Source organism: Colletotrichum destructivum, chromosome 10 (genome assembly GCF_034447905.1).
Source record: "Colletotrichum destructivum chromosome 10, complete sequence".
Taxonomy (NCBI): Eukaryota; Fungi; Ascomycota; class Sordariomycetes; order Glomerellales; family Glomerellaceae; genus Colletotrichum; species Colletotrichum destructivum.
In genome coordinates, this window is record NC_085905.1 from 824,361 (window position 1) to 845,910 (window position 21,550).

General features: G+C 57.7%; 10 protein-coding genes across 10 annotated transcripts; 4 read left to right on the forward strand and 6 right to left on the reverse strand.

Moving 5' to 3' along the window:
• Positions 1-1,621: 1,621 nt before the first annotated feature.
• Positions 1,622-2,482, forward strand: CDEST_14543 (Putative Flavoprotein-like superfamily; the record flags this gene model as incomplete). Its single annotated transcript, XM_062930699.1, has 1 exon — positions 1,622-2,482. One exon carries the CDS (start codon positions 1,622-1,624, stop codon positions 2,480-2,482), a length of 861 nt encoding a protein of 286 aa, XP_062786750.1.
• A 3-nt stretch (positions 2,483-2,485) lies between these two features.
• CDEST_14544 (Putative heterokaryon incompatibility) lies at positions 2,486-5,475 on the reverse strand. The gene is made up of 2 exons (XM_062930700.1): positions 4,771-5,475; positions 2,486-4,700 (listed from the first exon to the last, which is right to left on the reverse strand). The coding sequence occupies exons 1-2, from the start codon at positions 5,429-5,431 to the stop codon at positions 2,731-2,733; spliced, it is 2,631 nt and encodes an 876-aa protein (XP_062786751.1). The 5' UTR covers positions 5,432-5,475; the 3' UTR covers positions 2,486-2,730.
• A 280-nt stretch (positions 5,476-5,755) lies between these two features.
• CDEST_14545 (Putative Gdt1 family protein) lies at positions 5,756-8,249 on the reverse strand. Its single transcript, XM_062930701.1, has 3 exons — positions 7,465-8,249; positions 6,527-7,400; positions 5,756-6,471 (listed from the first exon to the last, which is right to left on the reverse strand). The coding sequence occupies exons 1-3, from the start codon at positions 8,077-8,079 to the stop codon at positions 6,401-6,403; spliced, it is 1,560 nt and encodes a 519-aa protein (XP_062786752.1). The 5' UTR covers positions 8,080-8,249; the 3' UTR covers positions 5,756-6,400.
• Positions 8,250-9,019: 770 nt separating this feature from the next.
• On the forward strand, positions 9,020-11,429 carry CDEST_14546 (Putative WD40/YVTN repeat-like-containing domain superfamily). The gene is made up of 4 exons (XM_062930702.1): positions 9,020-9,408; positions 9,462-9,590; positions 9,649-11,127; positions 11,179-11,429. The coding sequence occupies exons 1-4, from the start codon at positions 9,246-9,248 to the stop codon at positions 11,322-11,324; spliced, it is 1,917 nt and encodes a 638-aa protein (XP_062786753.1). The 5' UTR covers positions 9,020-9,245; the 3' UTR covers positions 11,325-11,429.
• A 1-nt stretch (position 11,430) lies between these two features.
• CDEST_14547 (Putative protein translocase complex, SecE/Sec61-gamma subunit) lies at positions 11,431-12,135 on the reverse strand. Its single transcript, XM_062930703.1, has 2 exons — positions 11,846-12,135; positions 11,431-11,787 (listed from the first exon to the last, which is right to left on the reverse strand). The coding sequence occupies exons 1-2, from the start codon at positions 11,928-11,930 to the stop codon at positions 11,660-11,662; spliced, it is 213 nt and encodes a 70-aa protein (XP_062786754.1). The 5' UTR covers positions 11,931-12,135; the 3' UTR covers positions 11,431-11,659.
• Positions 12,136-12,580: 445 nt separating this feature from the next.
• CDEST_14548 (Putative RNA recognition motif domain, nucleotide-binding alpha-beta plait domain superfamily) lies at positions 12,581-15,378 on the forward strand. Its single transcript, XM_062930704.1, has 4 exons — positions 12,581-13,126; positions 13,238-13,743; positions 13,797-14,374; positions 14,785-15,378. Exons 2-4 carry the CDS (start codon positions 13,334-13,336, stop codon positions 14,892-14,894), a joined length of 1,098 nt encoding a protein of 365 aa, XP_062786755.1. The 5' UTR covers positions 12,581-13,126; positions 13,238-13,333; the 3' UTR covers positions 14,895-15,378.
• Positions 15,368-17,038, reverse strand: CDEST_14549 (Putative SET domain-containing protein). The gene is made up of 3 exons (XM_062930705.1): positions 16,995-17,038; positions 16,507-16,926; positions 15,368-16,418 (listed from the first exon to the last, which is right to left on the reverse strand). The coding sequence occupies exons 2-3, from the start codon at positions 16,624-16,626 to the stop codon at positions 15,405-15,407; spliced, it is 1,134 nt and encodes a 377-aa protein (XP_062786756.1). The 5' UTR covers positions 16,627-16,926; positions 16,995-17,038; the 3' UTR covers positions 15,368-15,404.
• Positions 17,039-17,287: 249 nt separating this feature from the next.
• Positions 17,288-18,357, forward strand: CDEST_14550 (Putative ubiquinone biosynthesis protein Coq4). The gene has a single exon (XM_062930706.1). The coding sequence runs from the start codon at positions 17,445-17,447 to the stop codon at positions 18,354-18,356; it is 912 nt and encodes a 303-aa protein (XP_062786757.1). The 5' UTR covers positions 17,288-17,444; the 3' UTR covers position 18,357.
• A 1-nt stretch (position 18,358) lies between these two features.
• On the reverse strand, positions 18,359-19,499 carry CDEST_14551 (Putative PDCD5-like superfamily protein). The gene is made up of 3 exons (XM_062930707.1): positions 19,379-19,499; positions 19,201-19,301; positions 18,359-19,030 (listed from the first exon to the last, which is right to left on the reverse strand). The coding sequence occupies exons 1-3, from the start codon at positions 19,400-19,402 to the stop codon at positions 18,748-18,750; spliced, it is 408 nt and encodes a 135-aa protein (XP_062786758.1). The 5' UTR covers positions 19,403-19,499; the 3' UTR covers positions 18,359-18,747.
• A 191-nt stretch (positions 19,500-19,690) lies between these two features.
• CDEST_14552 (Putative 6-phosphogluconate dehydrogenase-like domain superfamily, ketopantoate reductase) lies at positions 19,691-21,519 on the reverse strand. The gene has a single exon (XM_062930708.1). It carries the CDS (start codon positions 21,116-21,118, stop codon positions 19,868-19,870), a length of 1,251 nt encoding a protein of 416 aa, XP_062786759.1. The 5' UTR covers positions 21,119-21,519; the 3' UTR covers positions 19,691-19,867.
• Positions 21,520-21,550: the final 31 nt, after the last annotated feature.

A 21,550-nucleotide genomic window follows, 5' to 3' on the forward strand; every position in this document is an offset into this window, starting at 1 on the left:
ATAGATTGAGTGGCCGAAACCCTGTAGCTGGGGTTGGATTCTGTACGTCACGTACGGCGGTCGCCGATTTGACAATACTTATAGGTGGTTTGCAAAGAGAACCATCCCATGGAAGATGAAAGCCAGCTTGTGTTGTTTATATTTGCTAGCATCTGTCAAAGCGTTTGAAGCTCTGATTGCATATTCTCTATCTTTTTTTGGTATGGAAGAAATGCGAACATCGTGCTTCTCTAGCTGCAAGCGGCTTTGATCGTGCTGCGAACATGATGGTAAAAAGCAGAGGAGTCAAAGTAGCTGTAGGTAGAAACATTAGGTTTCACTTCTTGGAGCTGGAGCCTAGAACCTTCACCGGCTTGTCATTCTTCTCAGCCATACTTGCTTTGTCACTTATAGGTATGGAACTACATCGTCATTCTTCCCCTCTGTAACCTAGGTTACTGTCAAGGGAGGAGATTTGCTTCTAAATGCCTACAGGAATAGCGACAATTATTCTCTATAAGCAGATAATCGCGCTCTCCTACTTGGACCGTCACAAGGGAGTTGTTAGTGATTGTGACTTTGATTTACCTAGGTATCAAGGGGCGTGTTACAGAGTGACAAGGTCATCAAAGAGGAAGGTTTTCTTCTCTTTCAGCTCAAAGTCAAAAGAGGCCTCTTCGAGGGGCACCAAAAGGGTGTCCCAAGGGACCTTGCAACCACCATCTTAGGCACATGACGTAGGGGGTTGGCCTCAGCGTGACTAAAGTATATAATTCCAAACTCTGGTAATTTTCCTGCCCAAGGGCACGCAAGGTTCAACCATAGAGAAGCTGGCAGTTTAAATCTGCTCTACGTTTTTTTCCTCCAACCCCTAAAAGCCATGGGTTCGAACAGCGTAAATTCGTGATATCCCATCTCCCCATTTACACTGATTGAATACATGCGTTGTTTCTTTTTCTCTTAACTTCTTGCCCCCTCTCTCACCTTTTGCTTTTGGAGAGTGTGTAAACATTGACAACTGTTATTATTATCATTATTTTCCAGCCATCTGCCTACACAGCTGACAGATACCGACTTGTCTGCCAGTCCCAAGAAGTAGGCTTGCCAACGGGGTTCATCAAGAGACCGACGTTTCCGACATTAGATAAAGAACGGATTCCCGCTCCAAGTGGACAATTTGCCCCCCCGTAACAGAACATGACTGAGCGCGCGCTGGATCTCCGCCAAAACAGGTCGCACGGTGGCATGTCACCAGATGCTCATGATTGGCTACTTTTGTCGGGTTCCACAAGTTGCTCCCGGGCTTTTACGCCATCGGCTTTGGCCGTATGTCCGTCTTCCGTCGAGGGACAGAGTTCCTTTATATACCAAGCAATACTATGGGGGTTGGTTTTAGAGAAAGATTGCGTTGTGTTGGAATATGCACAAGTTCATCATCTCTTCCGTCCAGGCTCAGAGTCACCGTCCTCTGTTCTCCTGTTGCCCCCTGAACATATTCTCTGCCTCCACCACCGTTTCCACTTCCTCCCGCCCCAACCATCTCAACCGGAGACACTCCCCAAAGGCCTCAATCTTTGGAACTCGGTCGATACACACCGCTCGACTGAACAAACCACTTCACCCGATCACTTCATCCACCAAGATGAACAGCCACGGAGACATCAATAACACCTACGCCGCCCGGCCCGCCGTCGAGATCCAGCCCGACGAGGCCTACCTCGGCCGCAACCACGCCATCGCCGCCGAGGACGATGACGCCGAGACCCGCGCCCGCTACCGCCCCTTCATCCCGGCCGCCGACGCTCCCGACTCGGACGACTGGGTCTCGAGCCTCGAGCTCTCGACCGCCCTCGCCCTCGTCGACCGCGAGGTCCTCTCGCGCGGCCTGCCGCGCCTCCGCATCCTCGTGCTCTACGGCAGCCTGCGCGCCCGCTCCTACAGCAACCTCCTCGCCCTTGAGGGCGCCCGCGTCTTGCACCGCCTAGGCTGCGACGTGCGCATCTTCGACCCGGCCGGCCTGCCCCTCAAGGACGACGTCAGCCACGACCACCCAAAGGTGCAGGAGCTCCGCGCGCTGAGCCGGTGGAGCGACGGCCAGTTCTGGGTCAGCGCCGAGCAGCACGGCGCCGTCACCGGCCTGTTCAAGACGCAGATCGACTGGATCCCGCTGTCGCAGGGGTCCGTGAGGCCCACGCAGGGCCGCACGCTGTGCGTCGCCCAGGTCTCGGGCGGCTCGCAGAGCTTCAACGCCGTCAACACGCTGCGCCTGCTGGGCCGGTGGATGAGGATGTTCGTCGTGCCGAACCAGAGCTCCGTGCCCATGGCCTACACCCAGTTCACCCCCGAGGGCAGGATGATTCCCAGCTCCAACCGGGACCGCCTAGTGGACTGTATGGAGGAGCTGGTCAAGTACACCGTCGTGATGCGTCCACACTTTGACCTGTTTGGAGACAGGTTCAGCGAGCGCAAGGAGAAGAACGAGAAGAAGGCTGCCGTGTCGTGAGCAGCGTCAAGAGAGGGGGGATGGGGGCGTATCACGGGTTTCCAAGATGCTCCTAGAAGGTTTGATTACTGTACATACACCTATACATGTATCTGGGGTAATAATCATAGAACCGCATCGATAGAGGACATCACAATGAGTAGAAGTAATAGCACGAACACATAGACCGACTGAAGCTTCATACTAATGGAGCATGTGTAAGGACACGAGGTCGGCTAAAACAAGAACTTACTCCTCCCCCCCGCCGGTCAGATAAGAACGACAGTCTCCCACCGCGGGCTACACTCCCTCCACTGGCTCACCCGTACGTATCCCACGCCGAGCCTTCTTGCGACGAACGGCTTGCACGGCAGCCGCTCCACAAGCATGACGTTGAACCGCCACATCTCGTGGAACTGCCCTCCGATGAAGGCCCACTCGTTCCGCTCGCTCAGCCCGCCGTCCAGCGACGCGCTGATGACGATGAAGTCGACGACCGCCCTCCCCCGGTCCCGAGCCCCCTTCCGTCCAGCGACCATCGTAGGGACCGCTCCATCGAGGTGCCCGACCAGCCGCCCCGTCAGGTCCAGAATCTCGGCGTCTCCAGACCCCGTCCCGCGGGATCCTCGAGCTCCCCGGCCCCGTCTGACCCTCAGAGAAGCAACGGTCGTGTTGAACACCAGCGCGCCAGGGAAGTTCCCCGTGACGGCCACGGCCCCGGGGTCGAGCTCCGCGTGCGCGAGCGCCGCCCACGGGCTGTGCGGACACGCCCGCCACATCTCGGTGTGCTTCTCGTCCGTCTCGGCCGAGACCTTGACTTTTCCTCCGCCCATCTTCCGCTGCAGCGGAGGCAGCTTCTCCGGCCCGTGGATCCTGGCCATCCCCATCTCCGTGCCCAGCCACCGCTCCTTCACGCGCAGCCTGCGCAGTTTACCGACCCGCCCGTCCCCGGACCCTTTCGTTGTCGCAGCCGCCGCCGTTGTCGCAGACGCCGGAGGATCCCGCATGTGAAACCATACCAGCGTGGCGATCCTCACGAGCTTCGTGTCCACGAGCCTCGCGTCGCCGTGCGCCCATCTGTAACCCGCCGCACTCCCGTCCTCCGCCGTCCACGCCGCCCAACTCCAGCTGGGAACCCCCAGCACACCACCACTATGGTCGTCGCCGTCGTCGTCGTCGTCCCTCCGTGCCGCCGGACCGGTATGGCTCCACATGAGGGCCTGCGGGAGGTACACCTCCGGCAGCCCGAAGAGCGTCTCGGTGCGCATGGCCTTCCTGACGGCGTTGCCGACGCCCGCGAAGGCATTGAGCATGTCGCCGCTGCGGGAGAGCCGACGAGAGGTGTAGTCCTCGACCCAAGCGCAGTAGTTGGCCAGCGCGACGTGGTCCCGCAGCTTGATGGTGGCGTCTCGGTGGTAGAGAGGGCGGCGGTAGAAGCCCGGGATCCGAGGCATCCGCTCGTCCTTCTCTTTCGCCGCTGCCGCCGCGGGATCGACTGCGTTTTCTCGCGCTTCTTCGGAGTCCGTTCCTGGTCCTCCGCCTTCGATGTCCTCTTCGTGAGACTCCAAGGCCTCTTCTGCCCCGTCGACCGCGTCTCCCGCTCGCGAGGGCCACCGAGCCCACGTAAGCTCCTCGGCGGCTTGTCCGCGGCAGCACTCGAACATGACCTGGTACTCGGTGATGAATAGCCGCCGTTTGGACAGAAGCCTCTCCTGGAAAGTCCACCCCCTCCGATTCCACAGCGAGGCGTCGACAACGGTCTGCATCCCGTTCGGATCGATTCCCCGCCCGACGTTGCGGCTGCGCGCCGGGCCCCATAACGACGCCCTCGGCCGCCTGGGGTTCCCAGCGTATCCGGGAAACCCGTGTCCCTGACGGTCGTCCAGCGCCGCCATGATGGAGAAGGAGGCGGACTGGTAGATCCGGTCCATGCCATCGATCTGGTTGGGCTTCGAGTACTCGTCGTCCTGGACGATGCAGAGCCGGTCGACCCATAGATATCTCTCGCCGAGGTCCCTGCAGAGGGATATGGTGTCCGAGATGATGGGGGGCAGGGTGACAGATGCGAGGCCGCCAGGGCTCTCCAGGTCCCGGGCGTTGGCTTTCTCGAGCTGTGCGCGTCCTGCGTCCTCGGAGGATTCCCACATGTAACTCAGAGCGACGAAGCGTACGGGTGTCGAAGGCTGGACAACATTCATGTCCACGATGTCGATGATGCGAAACCCCGACGGCAAGTTGTCTGAGTAAATCTTGGTTTAGTGCTTCCGCAGACTTGGCCGGCGAAGGAGACATAGCAGCTCGTTGCTTACAGATAGACGTGTACTCCCCGACACATCTCGCGCCGTGGAGGATCCCACAGCCGTCGATCCATCCTTTCAGGATCTGGGCATCAAAGAAGTCCACCTCCCAATCTTCAACAGCATGCAGGCGACGAGGCTCGTTCTTGAAGTACCTGAGCCGATACTGGGGCGTGATCGCAAAGGGTTGTTGTTCTGCCGCCGACGACGACGACGACGGGGTGTTCGCCACGACGCTTAAGGTCAACTCGAGGAACAGTCTGACGGAAACCTCATCCGGCACGGAAAAGTCCAGTCGAAGCTCCTGATTACTCTTGGTTCCCGAATCGAGAAAGAAAGGCCCCTGAACGGTCACATAGACCCATGTATCTGGGCTCCCACTCAGCCACTCACTCTCCCGCCGGCGGGTTTGGGTTGCCGTTGCAATGGCATCGCAGACCAGACACCGGTGCGTGTTCCGCAGGATGTCCCGTAGACAGACGTAGTGATGCGCCTTGGCGCCGAAGCCGGCGGCGAATTCGGGGACGTCCCAGTCCTGGCATCGCTCGCAGAGCCGCGGGCTAGGGCGCGTTTCCCGCCGTTCCTTGACGAGGGCCGCGACGTGCGGGAGGTTCGTCGCCGACGTCGGTCCCCGGAAGAAGACTGCCTCTGGAATCTTGGTTCTCGAAAGCATTCAAGGGGTGGGAAGGTGAAAACCTGTGTCTAGAAATACCTAAGGGAGAGGGGGTTATTTGAGTCATGGGAGATGAGGACTCCCAGATCATTACGACAGAGAAAAAGGTGGGGGGGGGGACGCCATCGGCTCATCCGTTGACGGCAGATATTTCTCATTTTGCTGACCAAAAGTTGGACGGATTCCTCCAACTACCACTACACTATGGCTCTAGCCCAAGGCCACTCGATGGCCAACATAGTCAACAATAGACCACTCACTCTCCTGTTTGAAACGCCGGGCCAATCAAGAGACCAGTGCTCGGTCAGGATGAGTTGTGCTAATCTAGAAAAATGACAGGATGCTGGATTGCCAATCCAAGCCCAATTGCTGCTACGAGACGAAGCCATCACGAACGGTTCAAAGATTTCAGAGACCTACCATCAACTTACGAACAAACCAGGTTGGGAAACACCTAGTCATCTGGTGTATCAGGTCCCAGACACAAATCAAACCACCAAAGATTTCATTCCATTGAACTCCCAAATCCATGCCCCTTCCAGCGTACCCGGCCAGAGACTTTCCTATTATACATGAATAGACCTTTACCATGCTCTCTTTCTTTTTTTTCTTCACTTTCTTATCGCAAAAGAACGCTTTGCCAGCCGGGGTTTTCAAAAGAGATTGATCTTCCCCGCCCCTCCTTTTACCGTAAATCTCGCATGTGTGCTCAGACAATAGGGAAGTAGATATGCATTCCACCTCGTGTAGCATTCTTCAGCCAAATGGCCATACCCCTTCCCCCTCGAGATGCGGAAGGAAACAACCGAGGCCTCTGATTAATAATAATAAAAAAGGTTGGTAGCGAATGTCGAGTGCTCCGTGTGCCACGTATCACCGCGGGACGAGAAGCGCCGTGTGAAAAGGGCGTATTCTATACAAATGCGAAATCTTATAGGAACTTGACACCTTGGGCGTCAGCCTCCTCTATCACGCATAGAAAGCCTCGAAGAAGTAGATGAAGCCGAATACGAGGAAGGCAACGGCACCACCGACGGTGACTGTAGGCGGACTTAGCAAGCATTTCGCAGCAGGGACGAACGTTGTTTGACTTACCAACTTTGAGGCTAACGCGTCCTGCGATGGCACGACCGCCAATGACAGCGGCGCCGGTACAAATACAGTGGCCGACCATGGCTCCCAGGATGACCCACCAGTAGTCCTGACCAGCGGCCATGGCGATCGTGGCAATCTGGCTGCGGTCGCCCCATTCGCCGAGGAAGGTCATGACAAACGTCTGCACCCACGCGGGGCTCAGGAGGAGGCCGAGCAAGTTGTTCAGGCCCTGCAGAGAGCCCCTGATGCCACTCGAACCAGGAGAAGGGCTGCGGGGCGGGGACTGAGAGGGAGAGCGCGGGGGCGAGGGGAAGCGGCTCTTAGACCTAGACTTCCTGCTGCCGTTCAGACCCATCTCCAAGGCGTAGGGGGAGACGGCGGAGCCGCGACGCTTGCCCGCCTTCTCCTTCTCGGCCAGCTCTCGCTCAACCTCGTGCAGCTCGGCCGTGACACCCTCGTTGGGGTCCATGCCCAGACCTTCGCGAAGCAGCTTTGCGCCGAACACGAAGAAAAGACCGGCGGCGAGGAAGCTAGTCACGCGCTTGGGAATCAGAGTAGGCACCGCGTGGCCGAGGACGGCAGATAAAACGGTCATGACCAAGAGCGCGCCAAAGGCAGCAGAGAAGACAACCATCCGGTCATGCTTCATCGCCATGAGCGCAGCAACAAGGAACGTCTTGTCGCCAACCTCGGAGACGAGAATCATGGTCAAGGACAGAACGAAAGAATGGAAGGGCTGGATGACGCCCTCAGTGTCGTCGAGACCCGAGGATGACTTGCCCTTGGACTTAGGCAAGTCCAGGTGGTCCTTGTGCGCCGAGTTGGGGAGAGGATGAGGCTTGTCGTCGAGCTTGTCCGGGAGGCCTGCAGGTTTCTATCGACATGTCAGCATGATACGAACGGAACCAGACAAAAGGACTGGCTCTCGCGCAACTCACCTCGAGACCCGCGATCTCGTCGGCAGTGTGGTGATCATGGTCGTGCTCCTTGTCTTTGGTGGCGGCATCCTTATCGTTCAAAAGCTTCTCATGCTCGCTGTGAGGTAGAGGAGGCTGCTCCTTGGGCGCCGCGGGCTTGTTGTCGGGCTTTTCGCCTGTTCTCCCCTCGGCCGCCTTTCGCGCCTTGTCCTTCTCGCTGACTCCTCCCTCGGTGCCCGTAGTGCCCTCCTTGGGCTTCTGGCGTGTCTTGTCGTTCATAACACCATCGTTGGTCTCGGGAATCTTCTTGCCATCGACGACGGTAGGGTCTAATGGGCGTCCCTTCAAGGGCGGCAGTTCCTTCTTGTTGGTGTCCGTGTCGGCGGCCTCCTTTTTGGCGTCTCTGTCCTGGTCGACGAAGGGGCCCTCGTGAGGCATACCGTCCTTTCCGTCGACAGGCGCATGGTCGGTGCCAAATCTGGTCTTGACACCGGAGCCAGCGGCCGAATCGACCGACTTGTCGGTGGAAACCACAGCTTTGGCACCATTCTTGTCCTTGGTTTCGATGCTGAGACCCGCGACGAGGGACGGGATGAGGAGGAGGAACAGAGGGGAGTGTCGAGTGCGTAGCCTCATGGTGACTCGATTGGGCTACGGGGCGTCGGCGACCAGGGCAATGGTGGGTTTTTTTTTTTTAATGAGAGTGAGGTCTGGCGATGTTCTTTCTGCTGATTACTAGGGGGGGAAAGGAAAGGAAAGAAAAAAAAGGTGTTGGTTTCTGATCTTAGGTACTGGGTTAGGTGGTGTGTTGTACCTTAGGTAGGTAGGTAGAGGTACACTCTGGCGTTGCGACTGCTCAGCCACGGGGGGGTCGGCTTTCCAAATTCGTTACGTATCTTTTTGCTGCATGGCCACGGGGTAAGCGTTGGCAGGATCCGTAGCTAAGAGGACGCGCCGCGGTGGCCCCCATGTTCCAGAATCCCTTGATTCGCCCCACAGGAGGCGATTTCACAGGTGCAGCGTGCAGCGTTGTGAACCCCTAGAATGTTTTCGCTTGGCGGCCGCGTATGGGCTACCTTCATAGGTGCCTAAGTAGAGGACGGTGCTTGACTCGGATAATGGCTTAGACTTTCCCCCTTCTTTAGGAGGTGGCTTGGCGCGCTGGGATACCTTCGGATTGAAAGAAGGAACAGACAGCGGCAGATGCATCACATCATGCCTCAATCTTTAGATTGAGGTCGAAGCACGCAAACTTGGCGTTTGTTGGTAGATATCCGTAATGTTGATACGTTGCCATAACACAGTTCACCGTCTATCGCCGGAGACCAGGTTGCATTCAAGCGACCCCGGATTTGCTTACGGCGCTGAGCATCTGCTTGGCTCAAATGGTTCATTTGAGCTTGCAAAGGTACGTACTGCGGCGAAGAGAGAGCTCCAGCTACCTAGGTACCTCCCTATTGGGGCAAATGATGGTTCCCGGAGCTTACACCAGCTGTTATCTTATCTCCGCCGGCCCGGCCCCAAAGACACCCCCCCACTTACCCCCGGGACTGAATGGATGTCGTCACGAACGACCGCTTCTTTCATGAAACATAAACTGAACACTCCTCTTCGCCGTAGTTGCTGCTCGCTCCTATCAATCCGTTGCTCTTCCTGAACGTCACGGAAGTAACCCAGCTGTAGGAAGACTGCCACAGACGCCCCTCCGATCAGTCCTCCACCACACGTCGGCAGTCTCATATCCGAGCTCCGTTGTATCACTAAGCATCAATCCGAACTTTCCGTGTGAACACAAAGTCGAAATGGTCGACTCTGAGGGAACCAGAACTTCAAGGTCGCCGTCTATGGGTCCCGCCGGGGCATACCAGTTTGACGCTGAGGACATTGACGACGACGATATTTACGATCCTGACTTTGAAGACGAGCCAGATGAAGATGACGGAGAGGACGATGACGAGTTTCACGGTACTGCCGATCGTTTCCCGAAGGCCGAGAGCCGTGTAGCTTACCAATTATAGATGCCGATGATGGTGGCGATCGCGGTGTCGAAGTCGAGGTGTTCATGGGTGCTGGCGACGAGGACGAAGACGAAGACGAGGAAGGCGCGGCATCAGAGACCACCATCGCGAGGATAATGGCCCTGATCTGTACGTTGTGCCGCAACGGTCTCTGCTCATCCGGCCTTGGTGCTAACCCCAGATGTAGCCGGTGCTGCAGGAAATGGCACGGGTTTTCTCACGCGGGCTCAGTTGTTAGGCTTAATTCAGAGCGGCGAAGTGACCTTACGCCACACCGTCAACGATGAAGACGACGAAGATGACGACGAAGACATCGCTTGGGGAAGAAGACGAAGACGGCCTCGCCCCAGAGAACCCAGTCGCTTCCCCAAGGTGCCAAGCGACGAGGGCACGAAACTGATGCACTCAGGTGCCTTCGGCGTAAATGAACAGCGCGTCACCAAAAAGAAACAGTTGGCGCGGAGGATTCTCGATCGCGAACTTGGCTTGGGCGATAGAAGGGACCGAAAACAGAATCAAGACCTGATGGCCCAGGGCATGATACCCTCGACCAACGCTGAGATGATCATACATTACGACGACCCTGTATACTCGGGTCAGTTCTCCGATGACGGCAACTTCTTCTACGCCTGCGGTCACGATTTCAAGGTCCGTATGTACGACACGTCAAATCCGTACAACTGGAAATACTACAAAACGGTCAACTACCCTTGGGGACAGTGGACATTGACAGATGCGTCTCTCAGCCCCGACAACCGCTGGCTCGCTTACACATCGATCCAAAGCAACGTGTGTCTGGCGCCCACGGACCCGAACGACACGGGAGACCCATACACCTTGGATCTCGCAGAGCGAAGTTCGGGAACGCAGCACGCCGGGTGGCGCTCGAGGCATTCGTTCGGAATCTGGTCTGTCCGGTTCTCCGGCGACGGTCGGGAGCTCGTGGCGGGCACCAACATGCAGTCGATCGTCGTTTACGACATTGAGTCGCGCACCGTGTTGCATAACGTCGTCGGTCACGAGAACGACGTGAACGCCGTGTGTTTCGCAGACAAGTCCTCACCGCACATCCTCTACTCTGGCTCGGACGATGCCACTATCAAGGTCTGGGATCGGCGTAGCATGGGAGATGGGCGGCCGGCGGGTGCTTTCGTGGGCCACGTCGAAGGTCTGACATACATCGACAGCAAAGGCGACGGCCGCTATATCCTTAGCAACGGGAAGGACCAGACCATGAAGCTATGGGACCTCAGGATGGTCATGTCTTCATCCAAGTTCGACGAAGTCAACCCCACACGATTGACCAGCAATAGTGATTTTGATTATCGATGGGGAACATACAGAGACGAAGACTGGTTCCCGCACCCCAACGATAACTCCCTCGTCACATTCCGTGGACACCGCGTGATGCGCACGCTGATCCGTTGTCACTTTTCGCCTCCTTCGAGCACGAACTCGCGATACGTGTACTCTGGCAGCCAGGACGGCAAGGTTTATATATGGAACTTGGACGCCACGTTGGCTGGCACCATTGATGTGAGAAAGACGACCAAGAACTCGAGGCCCCTGGAGCGGAGGTATCGTATATATCATGGCAATGACTTCCCTGGGTGGAATACCTGCGTGCGTGACGTCAGCTGGCACCCCAACGCACCGGTCCTCGTTGGTAAGTTGACGCTTTTGCCTACGAATTGCTGCGGCCGCTAACACTGCTCAGCATCTGCTTGGAACGGCTTCAACATGGCTCATGGAACCTGTACACTTCATTCATACAACGAAGCCGACGAAGATGAGGCAGAACCTCCAATGGGCCGCAGCGTGGACGAGAAACTGCGCCCAGTCGGAGAGGGCTTCCAGTTGTAGGCATTCTCGCAGGCGGATTCACTCGTGGGGAGAGACGTGGGATGATTATTTCGATTATTTGTACATCTTCCATACACACACACCACACATGTCAACCCCTCTTTTGGCAATGGTACATGATCGATGGAGCCACTGGTCTCGGGGTATCTCCCACCACTTCCGCGCAGCGTCTCCCATGTGTTGCTGTCACGTTTTTGCAATTTGCCCGCGCAATGCTTTTTTGAGACCCATTCTTGCGTGTAAAATCATCATGTTGGTCGACCGCGCCGACGTGCAATGTGCTCGAGAAGCCGGCCCGTGATCTCGATGCTTCTGTCGTATAAAAGACTGTGCGTTTATGCGCCTCCGACGAGGATGTTGTTGACGGGGATGTGGATCAGCTTGACAATGTAGCCGACAGCGCCCATGATGAGGAAACCAACACCGACGGCCTGGCAGAGCTTCAGGAACTCGACCTTGTCGGCTACAATGACATGTTAGTACTTGAAGGACTTTGTCAACAACGATAACTCGACACGTACGCTTGGTGCACCGCTTCATAAACTGGAGGCCTTCCTGGGCGAACTCGGAGGGAACCTCGAGGATCTCCTTGACCTGGTCGGACATTGTGGATAGAAGCACGTGGGTATCGAGAAGGGAAAGGGGGTTGTGGGTGGCTGGATGAAAGTCGCAAATGAAATCCCAATGGGCCGCGGTGGAACAGTAAATCGCAATGTCGATTAAAGAAAGGCGCGACGACGGTGTTTAAGACGTGCAGGTCGGGCGTGTGGAAGATTCGAGAGGTCGATGGGTTGTAGGGAGATGTGTTAAATTGAGCGCCGCGTTGTCACCAACAGGTCCCCCAAAATTTCGGGTCAAGCTCCCGCTATAGAAGGAAGAGCCAGATTGCCATTTAGGAGGCGATGGAGGAACGATGCGCCGGCCGCCGATACGCACACCACTGCTTATCTAAGGTTACTTGATAAGATAGGAAAAAGCTCAGCATCCCTTCAGTGGAGGAGGGCCCCTGGACTCTCCCCGCTAACATGCTGGGGGTACGGTCTGGGCCAATGGGCAGGCTACGATTGAGCGCATTCGAACACATCACAGGGCAGGTCAGATACGTACCTATCAGTCGTGGGTCCACTGAGGCATCCACTGACGGACACTGCAGCAGTGGAGTCTGTGCCTGCCGCAGCCTGGTAGCCGTGGTCCTTGCCCAGTCACGCCTGCCCGGCCCAGGATGCGACCTCAGCTCTTTCAACTTAGGAGCTTCCCCCAGTTTTCTTCTCTTCCCAAACGTTCTTCTACACGTCTCCTTCACCGCGCCAACATCCCACCGAGCCGCCCTTTGCTGTCCGACATCGCCACAGCCCAACCCGATCCATTCGACGCGTCGGTCTTCAATTTTCAAGCTGACTTTCTTCCCCTGATCACTCCGTCGGCAACGCGCCATCGCTGCTGACCTCGCCAGGAAACCTCATTCGGGCTCCTTGGACTACTAACTTAGCACGGCTGACAGCGTCGGCCACGTAGTGAGCGGGCAGGCACGCGCGTGGAGCGTCGGCCAAAGGCGGTGGCAGAGCGAGCAAACGGTCTCTGGAGTTGCGGGATCCTGTTTCCACTCTCCCTCGTCTCAACTACATCTTCTTGCCTGTACCTAAGGCTTCTGGGCCGAACAAAGGGGAAAAAACGTCATCTCGCCCATTGGGGAAGGCTGAAGCACAGAGCTTCGTCTTCGATTTTACTTGGCTGAAGGAGAGGAGCACATTGGTTTGGGCATTCCATCCAACCTCTTCCATCTTGTCTGCGGAACGAGGAGTGTACGTATCAGATGTTCTCTGCCTTCTATCCTTTGCTCGATTTCTGGCTCAAGATTTGGCTATGACCCTGTATATGGCAGCGGCTGATGATCATGTTTTCCAAGACTGCAGACGGTCCCTGTATCTCGCAGACTAAAATAACAACCCTGTTGCACCTACAACCAAGCTCGCTGCTTCAACTTACGGCTACCAGATATCATCGTCAACATGGCCGAGGAGGAGTTCGAGATCGACATCTACGGCGACGCGCCCCAAGACCAACAGGATGGCAATGCCGAGAACTATGACGGGCAGCAGGCCAACGGCCACGCCGACGACCACCACGAACACCAAGAGCATCAAGAGCAACGCGAGGACCAGCAGAAGCACGATCACCAGACCCAGCAGCAGGATGAGTATAACGAGCAACAGGATGCGCCCGCTCCTCAGCAGGGCGTGAAGAGGAAGGGCGACGACAGACCCGTCGACCCCGGTGCGACAACAGCCCTGATGATCTCGGATCTCAACTGGTGGAACACCGACGACGATATTCGGGGCTATGCCAGGGCCGCTCACTGCGAGGATGAGATGAAGGACATCACGTTTAGCGAGCACAAGGTTAATGGCAAGAGCAAGGGGTACGGCTATCGCTGCGGAATTCTGGACGTTCGGCCGCTAATCTAGCTTACAGTCAAGCTTATGTCGAGTTCACAACGCAGCAAGCAGCGACGGCCGCGAAGCATGCCCTTGAAGCGACAGATGGTGGGCAAGGTGTTCCCAAGAAGCACCAGGTCACCTACTCCAACCCCCACGTCAACCCGTTCCGGACGCTGCCTAAGGACGCGCCGAACCGCGCGGGCAAGGAACAGGGCAGCAGGCCCGGCAGCAACTACAACAGCCAAGGCCCACCCATGGGCGGCGGCGAGTTCCGCGGTAACGGCTACCGGGGCCGCGGTGGTTTCAACGGCCCTCGCGGAGGTATGAACCAGGGCGGATTCAACCGCAACTTCTCGGGCGGTATGGGAGGCGGCTTCAATAATAACAACAACATGGGCGGTGGTTTCAACAACGGCATGGGTGGCGGCAACTTCGGCGGCGGCGGCTTCCAGAGAGGCGGTGGTTTCGGCGGAGGCATGCGCGGCGGCCCCGGAATGCGCGGTGGGCGAGGCGGAATGCACAACCCCATGGGCGGTATGGGTATGGGCCCGATGGGCGGTATGCCGATGGGAGGCATGCCCAACATGGGTATGATGGGTGGTGGTATGCCCGGTACGACTCCCCCTTCTCTTGGACTCTCCCAGCATTGTCACAATCCTTCAACACCTTCAACCGCGAATGGGACATCCCAGAAGGGCAAGCAATCTGGCCGGCGCAAGGGCAAAGCTGCCAAGCCTGACCAAGCCCAACCCCCGTCGCATCCCAAGCGTCAAAAGGTGCAACATCAGCCTGTAACAACACAATCCCAGCTTGTACCAGCACCAGAAGTGGGGCGATGGACCAGAGAGCGAGGCCTGGAGTTCACCACGAGAGCCCCTTCACTCCCCGATCTTCCGTCGTCAGACTTCAGAATGCCTCCTTGCTACGCTCGGCACTCTGGCAAACCCCCTGAATTATTTCCTACTTGTTTGCAATTCATTCGTCCCGTCCGCAGAGGACAGATATACTGACGTGTTTCTCAGGATTCCAAGGCATGCCGCAACAATTTAACCCAGGATTTTTCGGCGGAAACCAAGGTGGTGGGAACGATTGGGGCAACCCTCACGGCGCAAAGCGACCCCGGCCTGAGTAGGTCCCACGGTCAGGACACTTTCTGCGACCCTAGAAACATAGGAGGAGGGGAGGGCCTGGCAGAGAACCATTGGAAGAGGACCGCGAAGGCCTTTCATCGTTATTTCCCGCACACCGCAAGAAGTGCTTTGCCTGCCAGACAAGACCTCGGATTTATGCTACTGGCATAGTTTCGACTTTGTCGAGTAGCATGATCTACTCCCCGTATATTTGGAGAAATTCCTGTCGGCCAAGAGGATTTTCTTGTTGGGGGATGCTGGGCCGAATACCGATTCTGACCCAACCCCTAGGCTGTGACGGCTAGACGGAACAAGACCTCACCATGCCGAACGGTTCAGTTGGGGTACTGGTTAAATTGTATGTGTACTGTTAGATTTTTAGCTGTGTGGGAACGGCACCATGACAGCTCGGCATCGGCGTTGTAGTTCAGAGTTCATTCAAAAGCACCAATCGAATGTTGTCATTTGTGACCTGGGTCTTCGCTTGGAGGACGGTTAGAGTGCGGTTCATCTCATGTGTCTAGTTTCCGTATCGTGGCGCGCACCAGCCCCTGTATCTGCTTCCAGCGCGCCACGACCATCTGCCTCTGGAACTCCTCTCCCTCGTCCAGCGCCCCTGCGGTCGCGATCTTGGTCCCGATCTCGACATCGTACGCCGCGAGCACCTCGCGCAACAGCTCGTCAACCTCGGGCTGCTCGGCCTCGCCGTCGGCGAAACCGTCGACGAACTGGGCCCACCGCCTCGGCGGCAGCACCAGGGTCCGCAGCGCCACCTGCGTCCGGTAGCACACCGTCTCGGCGTCGAGCATGTACTTGCCAAGAAATCCCCTCTCCTCGAGGCGTCGCCGGTGGGCGTCGCTCAGCCGCGGGAGGAGGACGTCGTCGAGGCACGCCTCGTCCCAGTCATTCTCGCCGGGAGCCATGACAAAGCCGTACTCGACGAGGAGGAAGTCGTTGCTGTGGCGGCCGTAGCAGATGTGGACCTCGTCGCCGGGGTTGTAGTCCCTGTCGGCGAGGATGGTGAAGGAACGGGCGTCGAAGGCGACGGAGCAGCCGCGCGGGGCGTGGTTGAGAAGGTCGGCGACAGGCTGGAGGACCATGTGGTCGTCGCGGTGCCGTTTCGCCGTCTTGGGGGTGACGTGGTAGAAGGTGCGCGAGTTAACGAGGAGCCAGGCGTGGCGGTAGTCTTCGTAACCGACGGCGGCGCCGCCGGGGAGCGAGGCGGCGGAGACCAGGGACCAGTGAGACTCGAACTTTTCGCGCTGGGCGACGAGGAGCGAGGAGGCCGCGGGTGGTAGGAGGGACGTCAGGGCTTCGGGCCAGGTGAGCGGGCACGAGGCGAGGTCCCGGGGCGTAGGGAAGACGGCGGACCAGGTCTTGAAGGAGGGGGCATCGTCGAGGGCGATGTCGAGGGCGAGGAGGGCGTGGACGGCGGTGTCTTTAGGGAAGGGGCGGGTCAGGGGTTTGGGAATGGTTGAGATGGTTTTCAGACAGGGAATGGGGACGTCAAGGATCGTGTCGTCTTTCTGGAGGATGTTAGTTGGAGGGTTGTGGAGAGCGGAGGTGAGTGAGGGTGAGAGAGGAGGCGAAGAGAAGGGAGAGAGCCAGGGGCACCTTTATGGGAGATGTCGCGACGATTCCTATGCCTCGTCCCGGGAGGACGCGGGGTCCGACATTGTATACTGTGATTCCTTGGGTTTCCGCCCATGAAAAGAGGGTCTCGATGGCATCCATGGATTTGGTTGTGAGTGAGATGTGTGGATTTTGTCCTGGGTATCTTTAAATGTTGAGATGGCTGTGAGGCTAGATTCGACTGGGAATTCAGAGAAGTCTCTTTGTATTACTTGGAGTAGTGGTTCAGCGGGAAACAGGTGCTGAATAGGGATGTCTACTTGTTGGTAAGAATCCCGGTTGCAAAGATCTCATGTTCTTAGGTAGTGAGGGTTAATAAATGAATGAGAAAATCCGTCAACCGCGCGCGGAAATGGGGCAAGCCTGTGTCGTGCAGGCCTTCTGCGAGTACATGACATGTATCTACATAGACGAATGAGTTGTCTGTGTTACGATGAAATTTGAGGCTAATTAGGACAAGTTGGACTTACAAGAGGTTATTGCAAAAGACTCAAGAGACTCCCGAGACTCAATGGAAGAAGTTGAGTTGAGACGAGGGAGCCCATTCAATCCCTGAGCGGCGAATCAGAGGCGGCGCCGCGACGGCCACCCCCCGGCGATCTGGAGCGGCAGTTAGTACCTGTACTTACAGAGTTGCCCTTCAGCGCAGGTCGGCGCTAGCATCCACCGATGCCCCGATTTCCGGGCGGCCCCCGTCACCGAGGTGAGGTAATCCCACCACTGATTGTCCCGAGCTTTGTCGAAAAGTGTTCCGGTCATCGAACCACTTCGCATCCGACCTGAGCTGATAGCTCCCAACAGCTGCCGAGAGCTCCCCTTTTCTCCCTCCTCTCTTCAATTGAGCTTTCTCAAAAAAGGTTTACCCCCTTCGCTCCAACGACATGTAAATCCGTCAAGCAGATGCACCATCATCACGCAAAATGAAAGCCCTCCGAGCTCTTCCCGCGGCACCAGCCCGCCGCGCCTTCCCCGCTATCTGCGCCGCCTGCTCCCCCTCCTCCTCCTCTTCGTCGTCGTCGTCGTCGTCGTCGTCGCCTTCCTCGACCACCGTCACCAAGACCCGCCCGTTCTCCGTCCTCAACCGCCCGCCGCCGAATTACCCTGGTCACGTCCCCCTGACCAAAGTTGAGCGCGCCGGCCTCGCCCTTGGCGCAGGCATCTGGTCCCTCCTGAGCCCCTACCGTGCCGACCTCATCGCCGCAGTCGGCGAGACGACGGCCACGCCATACTTCATCTACCGCCTGCGCGACGCCATGCTCGCCGACCCGACCGGCCGCCGCATCCTCCGCGACCGGCCGCGCATCACCTCGAGCTCCCTCGACCTCGACCGCCTGCGCCGCATGCCCGACAACAGCGTTGGGCGCGCCTACATCGGCTGGCTCGACGCCGAGGGCGTCAGCCCGGACACCCGGCCCGCCGTGCGTTACATTGATGACCCGGAGTGCGCCTACGTCATGCAGCGGTACCGCGAGTGCCACGACTTCTTCCACGCGCTGACGGGCCTGCCCATCGTGCGCGAGGGCGAGGTTGCCCTCAAGGCCTTCGAGTTCGCCAACACGCTGATCCCCATGACGGGCTTCGCCGTGCTGAGCTACGCGACCATGAAGGCGGGCGAGCGCAAGCGCTTCCGCGACATCTACGGGCCCTGGGCGCTCAGGAACGGCATGAAGGCTAAGGAGGTCATCAACGTCTACTGGGAGGAGCAGCTCGAGAGGGACGTGGACGAGTTGAGGGCCGAGCTGGGGATCGAGAGGCCGCCTGATATGCGGGCCATTCGGAAGAGGGAGAGGGAGGAGAGGAGGAGGGCGCAAGAGGCCATGCAGGTGAGGTAGCAGAGTGGTAGACCAACAAAGGCCAGATGCGCCAAGTGTACATTGTAGTGTATGTTTATGTTAGTAGGTGTAGGTAACATTCCTTCTACTTTTGTTTGTACCTAGTGTCTGTCCTATGGAAAATCCCAGTCGGACGAAAAGTCAATCTGCTGATCTTACAGCAGCATGCTGAGAACGCCCTCCAACGCCGACACATTATCTCCCCATCATGCGCGTCTCTCGGTTGCGTGTGTTCCGCAAAAGGAGCCCGCCCAGATGAATGTAGGGAGTAAATACGTATGCTTGTGACAACCCCATCCCCCCCACCGTTCGTCCGCCCTTGACACAACGATCAATCTCGACTCAACTCGATTCGACTCGACTCGACCCAGCCACGACGTCAGCCGCCCCTTCACAGGTCTAGCAGGTCGTCGTCGTCGTCGTCCCACCCCTTGCGCCGGCTGACGACGATCTTCTCCTCCTCCTTGTTGTCGGCGACGGCGGCGAGCAACTCCTTGAGCTGGGCCTCGGTGACCTTGCTGCGCAGCTGGCCGCTCTGCGCGAGCATGATAAGCCGGTTCTCGACGTCCTGCGCGCGCTGCTCCTTGACGAGCCGGATGCGGCCCAGGCGGTCCGCCGCCTCGGGGTGAAGGATCTGGTTGAGCATCTGCTGGCGGGCTTCCTGTTCCTGTTGTCTGCGGCGCGTTGGGGAAGGTATGAGTTAGCTGGGCTGGTTCTCTCTATGGAGGGTGTGTGTTCTCGGGACGAGCTGGATTCTCGAGAGAGGATCGTTCGTCGCGCATGCAGTCTTTGCACATGAACTTCCGAGATGAGGGTGCCGGAGATAGAGGGAAGGTCAGCGTACTGTCTCTGCTCTTGCTGCTGCTGTTTCTGGCTCGAGCCGCCGCCGGAGCTTCCTCCCGCCCCGCCCTGCGCCTTGAGCTGCTCGAGGCGGGCCTTGCGGATCTACGTATTGCGCGGGTCAGTGTCCGGAAACATTCGCGCACGTCTCGTCAATGCCGGCCCAACGCAGACGGTCTCACCTGCTCGAGTTCGGAGTCGTCCATGTTTGCGGATGTGTGGAAGGGGGTATCTCGACGTTGCGTGTTTCCACGGGTGGCTGATAGGTGTGTTTGGTCAAAAGGGAAACGCGGGGCCGCAACGCTCTTCTGCGTTCCAAGTTTTTGGCGGGGTCAGACCTGGGGGGGTTTCCGCCGCCCTTACAAATTGCATGACGGAGGACGTGGAGCAAGGTACAATCAGTACCTATCTACGTAAGGTCACTGGGGGCAACATAATTGTCTGACCATCAAATCTGCGCCAACTTGAAGAAGCTGTTGGTTTTAGTACTTGCTGCGTTACAACAGCACTTCATTACGGGTTGTTGCGTCTATCTTGTGCCTGGAATCAATGTCGCGCTTTTTTGTCCAAGGTACATAATCGTACAAAATGCTAATCCACCATAAATACATAACACCATTTCCCAGTCTTACTGACTGTTGATGGCACAACAGCACACAACGCCCTGGAACTCATCTCCTCGAGGTCACTTCGAGAGGGATGTATGATCGATGCCTGTCCAGCTGCGCCTTGTGCTTCGCCTTCACCATGCCCACAATCATCTCATTGGCGGGCAGCTTCAGGCCCAGTCTATGTCCCCTCTCGATGAAGAACCCGTTCAGGTAGTCAATATCCGTCAACATACCGCGCTGGATCTGCAACTTCATCTGGCTCGGCGCCGAGCCCTTGGCCCTGAGCTTCCCCATGATCTCCTTGCGCATGCCCTCGCCCCGCAGCATCGCCTGCAGCTCCGGCGAGTTCTTGACCTCAGCCATGCGCGCCACGACGTCAGCGATCTCTTTCAGTAGCTGTGTCGTGAGCCTGTTGGCCGTCGGGTTGTAGAGGAGCTGCTCGTAGCGGTAGTCCAGCATGACGCAGATCGGGTCGACCACGGCCGAGAACATGAGTGACGGGATCTTATGCTTCATCCAGCTGTCGAGCCCCATGCCTTTGGCTCTGAGCACCTCCGAGGAGGCAAACTTCTCCAGCATACCCCGCGATCGCAGCCACGTGTCTGTCGCATCCGCCTTCTTGCCGGTATACGGCCGCACGCCCGTCAGCATGGTTTCATAATTGGGCGCCATCAGCTTGACCGAGTTCGTCTTGCGGTCGTACGCCAGGGAGTGACTCATGTGCCCGAGGACAATGGACGGGCGCCTCTCCGCATCTGTGAAGACCTGATTGTTGACAGCCTCAGCGACCCCGAGCCCGTCCTGGACGAAGAGCACGGCCGTCCGATCATCCACCCGGTGCTTCACCTCGTTGAGCATTTTGATTGTCTCGCTCGGCCTCCCAGCAACCACCAGGTTACTGATATGCCCCTCATCTCCGTCCGGTTCTGTGGCCTCCTCGAGCGCAACGTTCGGCTCGATCCAGCCTCCGCTCCTCCTCACTCCCTCGTTTCCGGAAATATTTTGATACGGTGTATTCCTTGTCAGGTTGATGGCCTTCACTGAGTCGTAGATGCCGTGCAGTGCGTGCGACAGGAACAGGGACCGCTGGTCCTTTCCGAGGATGTGTACCGTCCGCGACGACGGCGGTGGTGGTGAATCATGACCCATCATGACCGCCGGGACGTAGAATCGCGATAATGAGTCGGCTTTGAAGATGGCGTACAACTCCTTCTCGTTCTGCTCCGGCAGTAGTCCCAGGACCCTTTTGAACCACTGCTTCTTCTCCCCAGGCACGCCCACCGTCTGGGCGCCCGGGACAGTCGCCGCCATCTCTTCAGGCGCCACCTTCCCAGGGGCGATGCCTTGCGGCGGCGTTGCCTGCCCAGGGTCAAACTTGCTCGAGGCATCGACCGAGACGCACCGAATGGCCCCACGGCCGACGCTTGGGCTACCTGCCCTGCATAGTGATTGCGTTGTAGGTATCCGCGCGGAGAGCCGCGGTCTCGGAAGGCTTGCCAGAGTGGCTGCCACGGTGGATGATGTCCTTGGGGGCTCGGCGCAGTTACTGCGCAGTGTTCATCAAGAGATTGAGAGCGGCAGTCGACGAAATCGAACTTTTTGGCTGGATGGGCGTGTTCTCCGTTATCGAGAGTGTCGTGGATGCGTACCGGGAATTACGAGGAGACGGTTCGTTGTGAAGGAGCGTATGGTCTTGGACGCAAGCAGGAGGCGGCTTCGAGGTGTGGATGACGGGGACATGTC

What these genes read in the sequence shown, in the direction of transcription:
- CDEST_14544 (XM_062930700.1), bottom strand. Translation starts at nt 5,431, where the DNA reads ATGCTTTCGAGAACCAAGATTCCAGAGGCAGTCTTCTTCCGGGGACCG. An exon ending in CGGGGAGTACACGTCTATCT is followed by an intron (nt 4,701 to 4,770) that starts GTAAGCAACGAG and finishes AGATTTACTCAG; the next exon opens with ACAACTTGCCGTCGGGGTTT.
- CDEST_14552 (XM_062930708.1), bottom strand. Translation starts at nt 21,118, where the DNA reads ATGGCGGCGACTGTCCCGGGCGCCCAGACGGTGGGCGTGCCTGGGGAG.
- CDEST_14549 (XM_062930705.1), bottom strand. Translation starts at nt 16,626, where the DNA reads ATGGATGCCATCGAGACCCTCTTTTCATGGGCGGAAACCCAAGGAATC. An exon ending in TCGCGACATCTCCCATAAAG is followed by an intron (nt 16,419 to 16,506) that starts GTGCCCCTGGCT and finishes AACATCCTCCAG; the next exon opens with AAAGACGACACGATCCTTGA.
- CDEST_14548 (XM_062930704.1), top strand. Translation starts at nt 13,334, where the DNA reads ATGGCCGAGGAGGAGTTCGAGATCGACATCTACGGCGACGCGCCCCAA. An exon ending in GTTAATGGCAAGAGCAAGGG is followed by an intron (nt 13,744 to 13,796) that starts GTACGGCTATCG and finishes TCTAGCTTACAG; the next exon opens with TCAAGCTTATGTCGAGTTCA. An exon ending in GATGGGTGGTGGTATGCCCG is followed by an intron (nt 14,375 to 14,784) that starts GTACGACTCCCC and finishes CGTGTTTCTCAG; the next exon opens with GATTCCAAGGCATGCCGCAA.
- CDEST_14546 (XM_062930702.1), top strand. Translation starts at nt 9,246, where the DNA reads ATGGTCGACTCTGAGGGAACCAGAACTTCAAGGTCGCCGTCTATGGGT. An exon ending in GGACGATGACGAGTTTCACG is followed by an intron (nt 9,409 to 9,461) that starts GTACTGCCGATC and finishes TACCAATTATAG; the next exon opens with ATGCCGATGATGGTGGCGAT. An exon ending in GAGGATAATGGCCCTGATCT is followed by an intron (nt 9,591 to 9,648) that starts GTACGTTGTGCC and finishes CCCCAGATGTAG; the next exon opens with CCGGTGCTGCAGGAAATGGC.
- CDEST_14551 (XM_062930707.1), bottom strand. Translation starts at nt 19,402, where the DNA reads ATGGACGACTCCGAACTCGAGCAG. An exon ending in ACGACTCCGAACTCGAGCAG is followed by an intron (nt 19,302 to 19,378) that starts GTGAGACCGTCT and finishes CGCAATACGTAG; the next exon opens with ATCCGCAAGGCCCGCCTCGA. An exon ending in CAGCAGCAAGAGCAGAGACA is followed by an intron (nt 19,031 to 19,200) that starts GTACGCTGACCT and finishes AACGCGCCGCAG; the next exon opens with ACAACAGGAACAGGAAGCCC.
- CDEST_14547 (XM_062930703.1), bottom strand. Translation starts at nt 11,930, where the DNA reads ATGTCCGACCAGGTCAAGGAGATCCTCGAGGTTCCCTCCGAGTTCGCC. An exon ending in TATGAAGCGGTGCACCAAGC is followed by an intron (nt 11,788 to 11,845) that starts GTACGTGTCGAG and finishes ATGTCATTGTAG; the next exon opens with CCGACAAGGTCGAGTTCCTG.
- CDEST_14550 (XM_062930706.1), top strand. Translation starts at nt 17,445, where the DNA reads ATGAAAGCCCTCCGAGCTCTTCCCGCGGCACCAGCCCGCCGCGCCTTC.
- CDEST_14545 (XM_062930701.1), bottom strand. Translation starts at nt 8,079, where the DNA reads ATGAGGCTACGCACTCGACACTCCCCTCTGTTCCTCCTCCTCATCCCG. An exon ending in ACGAGATCGCGGGTCTCGAG is followed by an intron (nt 7,401 to 7,464) that starts GTGAGTTGCGCG and finishes ACATGTCGATAG; the next exon opens with AAACCTGCAGGCCTCCCGGA. An exon ending in ACGCGTTAGCCTCAAAGTTG is followed by an intron (nt 6,472 to 6,526) that starts GTAAGTCAAACA and finishes GTCCGCCTACAG; the next exon opens with TCACCGTCGGTGGTGCCGTT.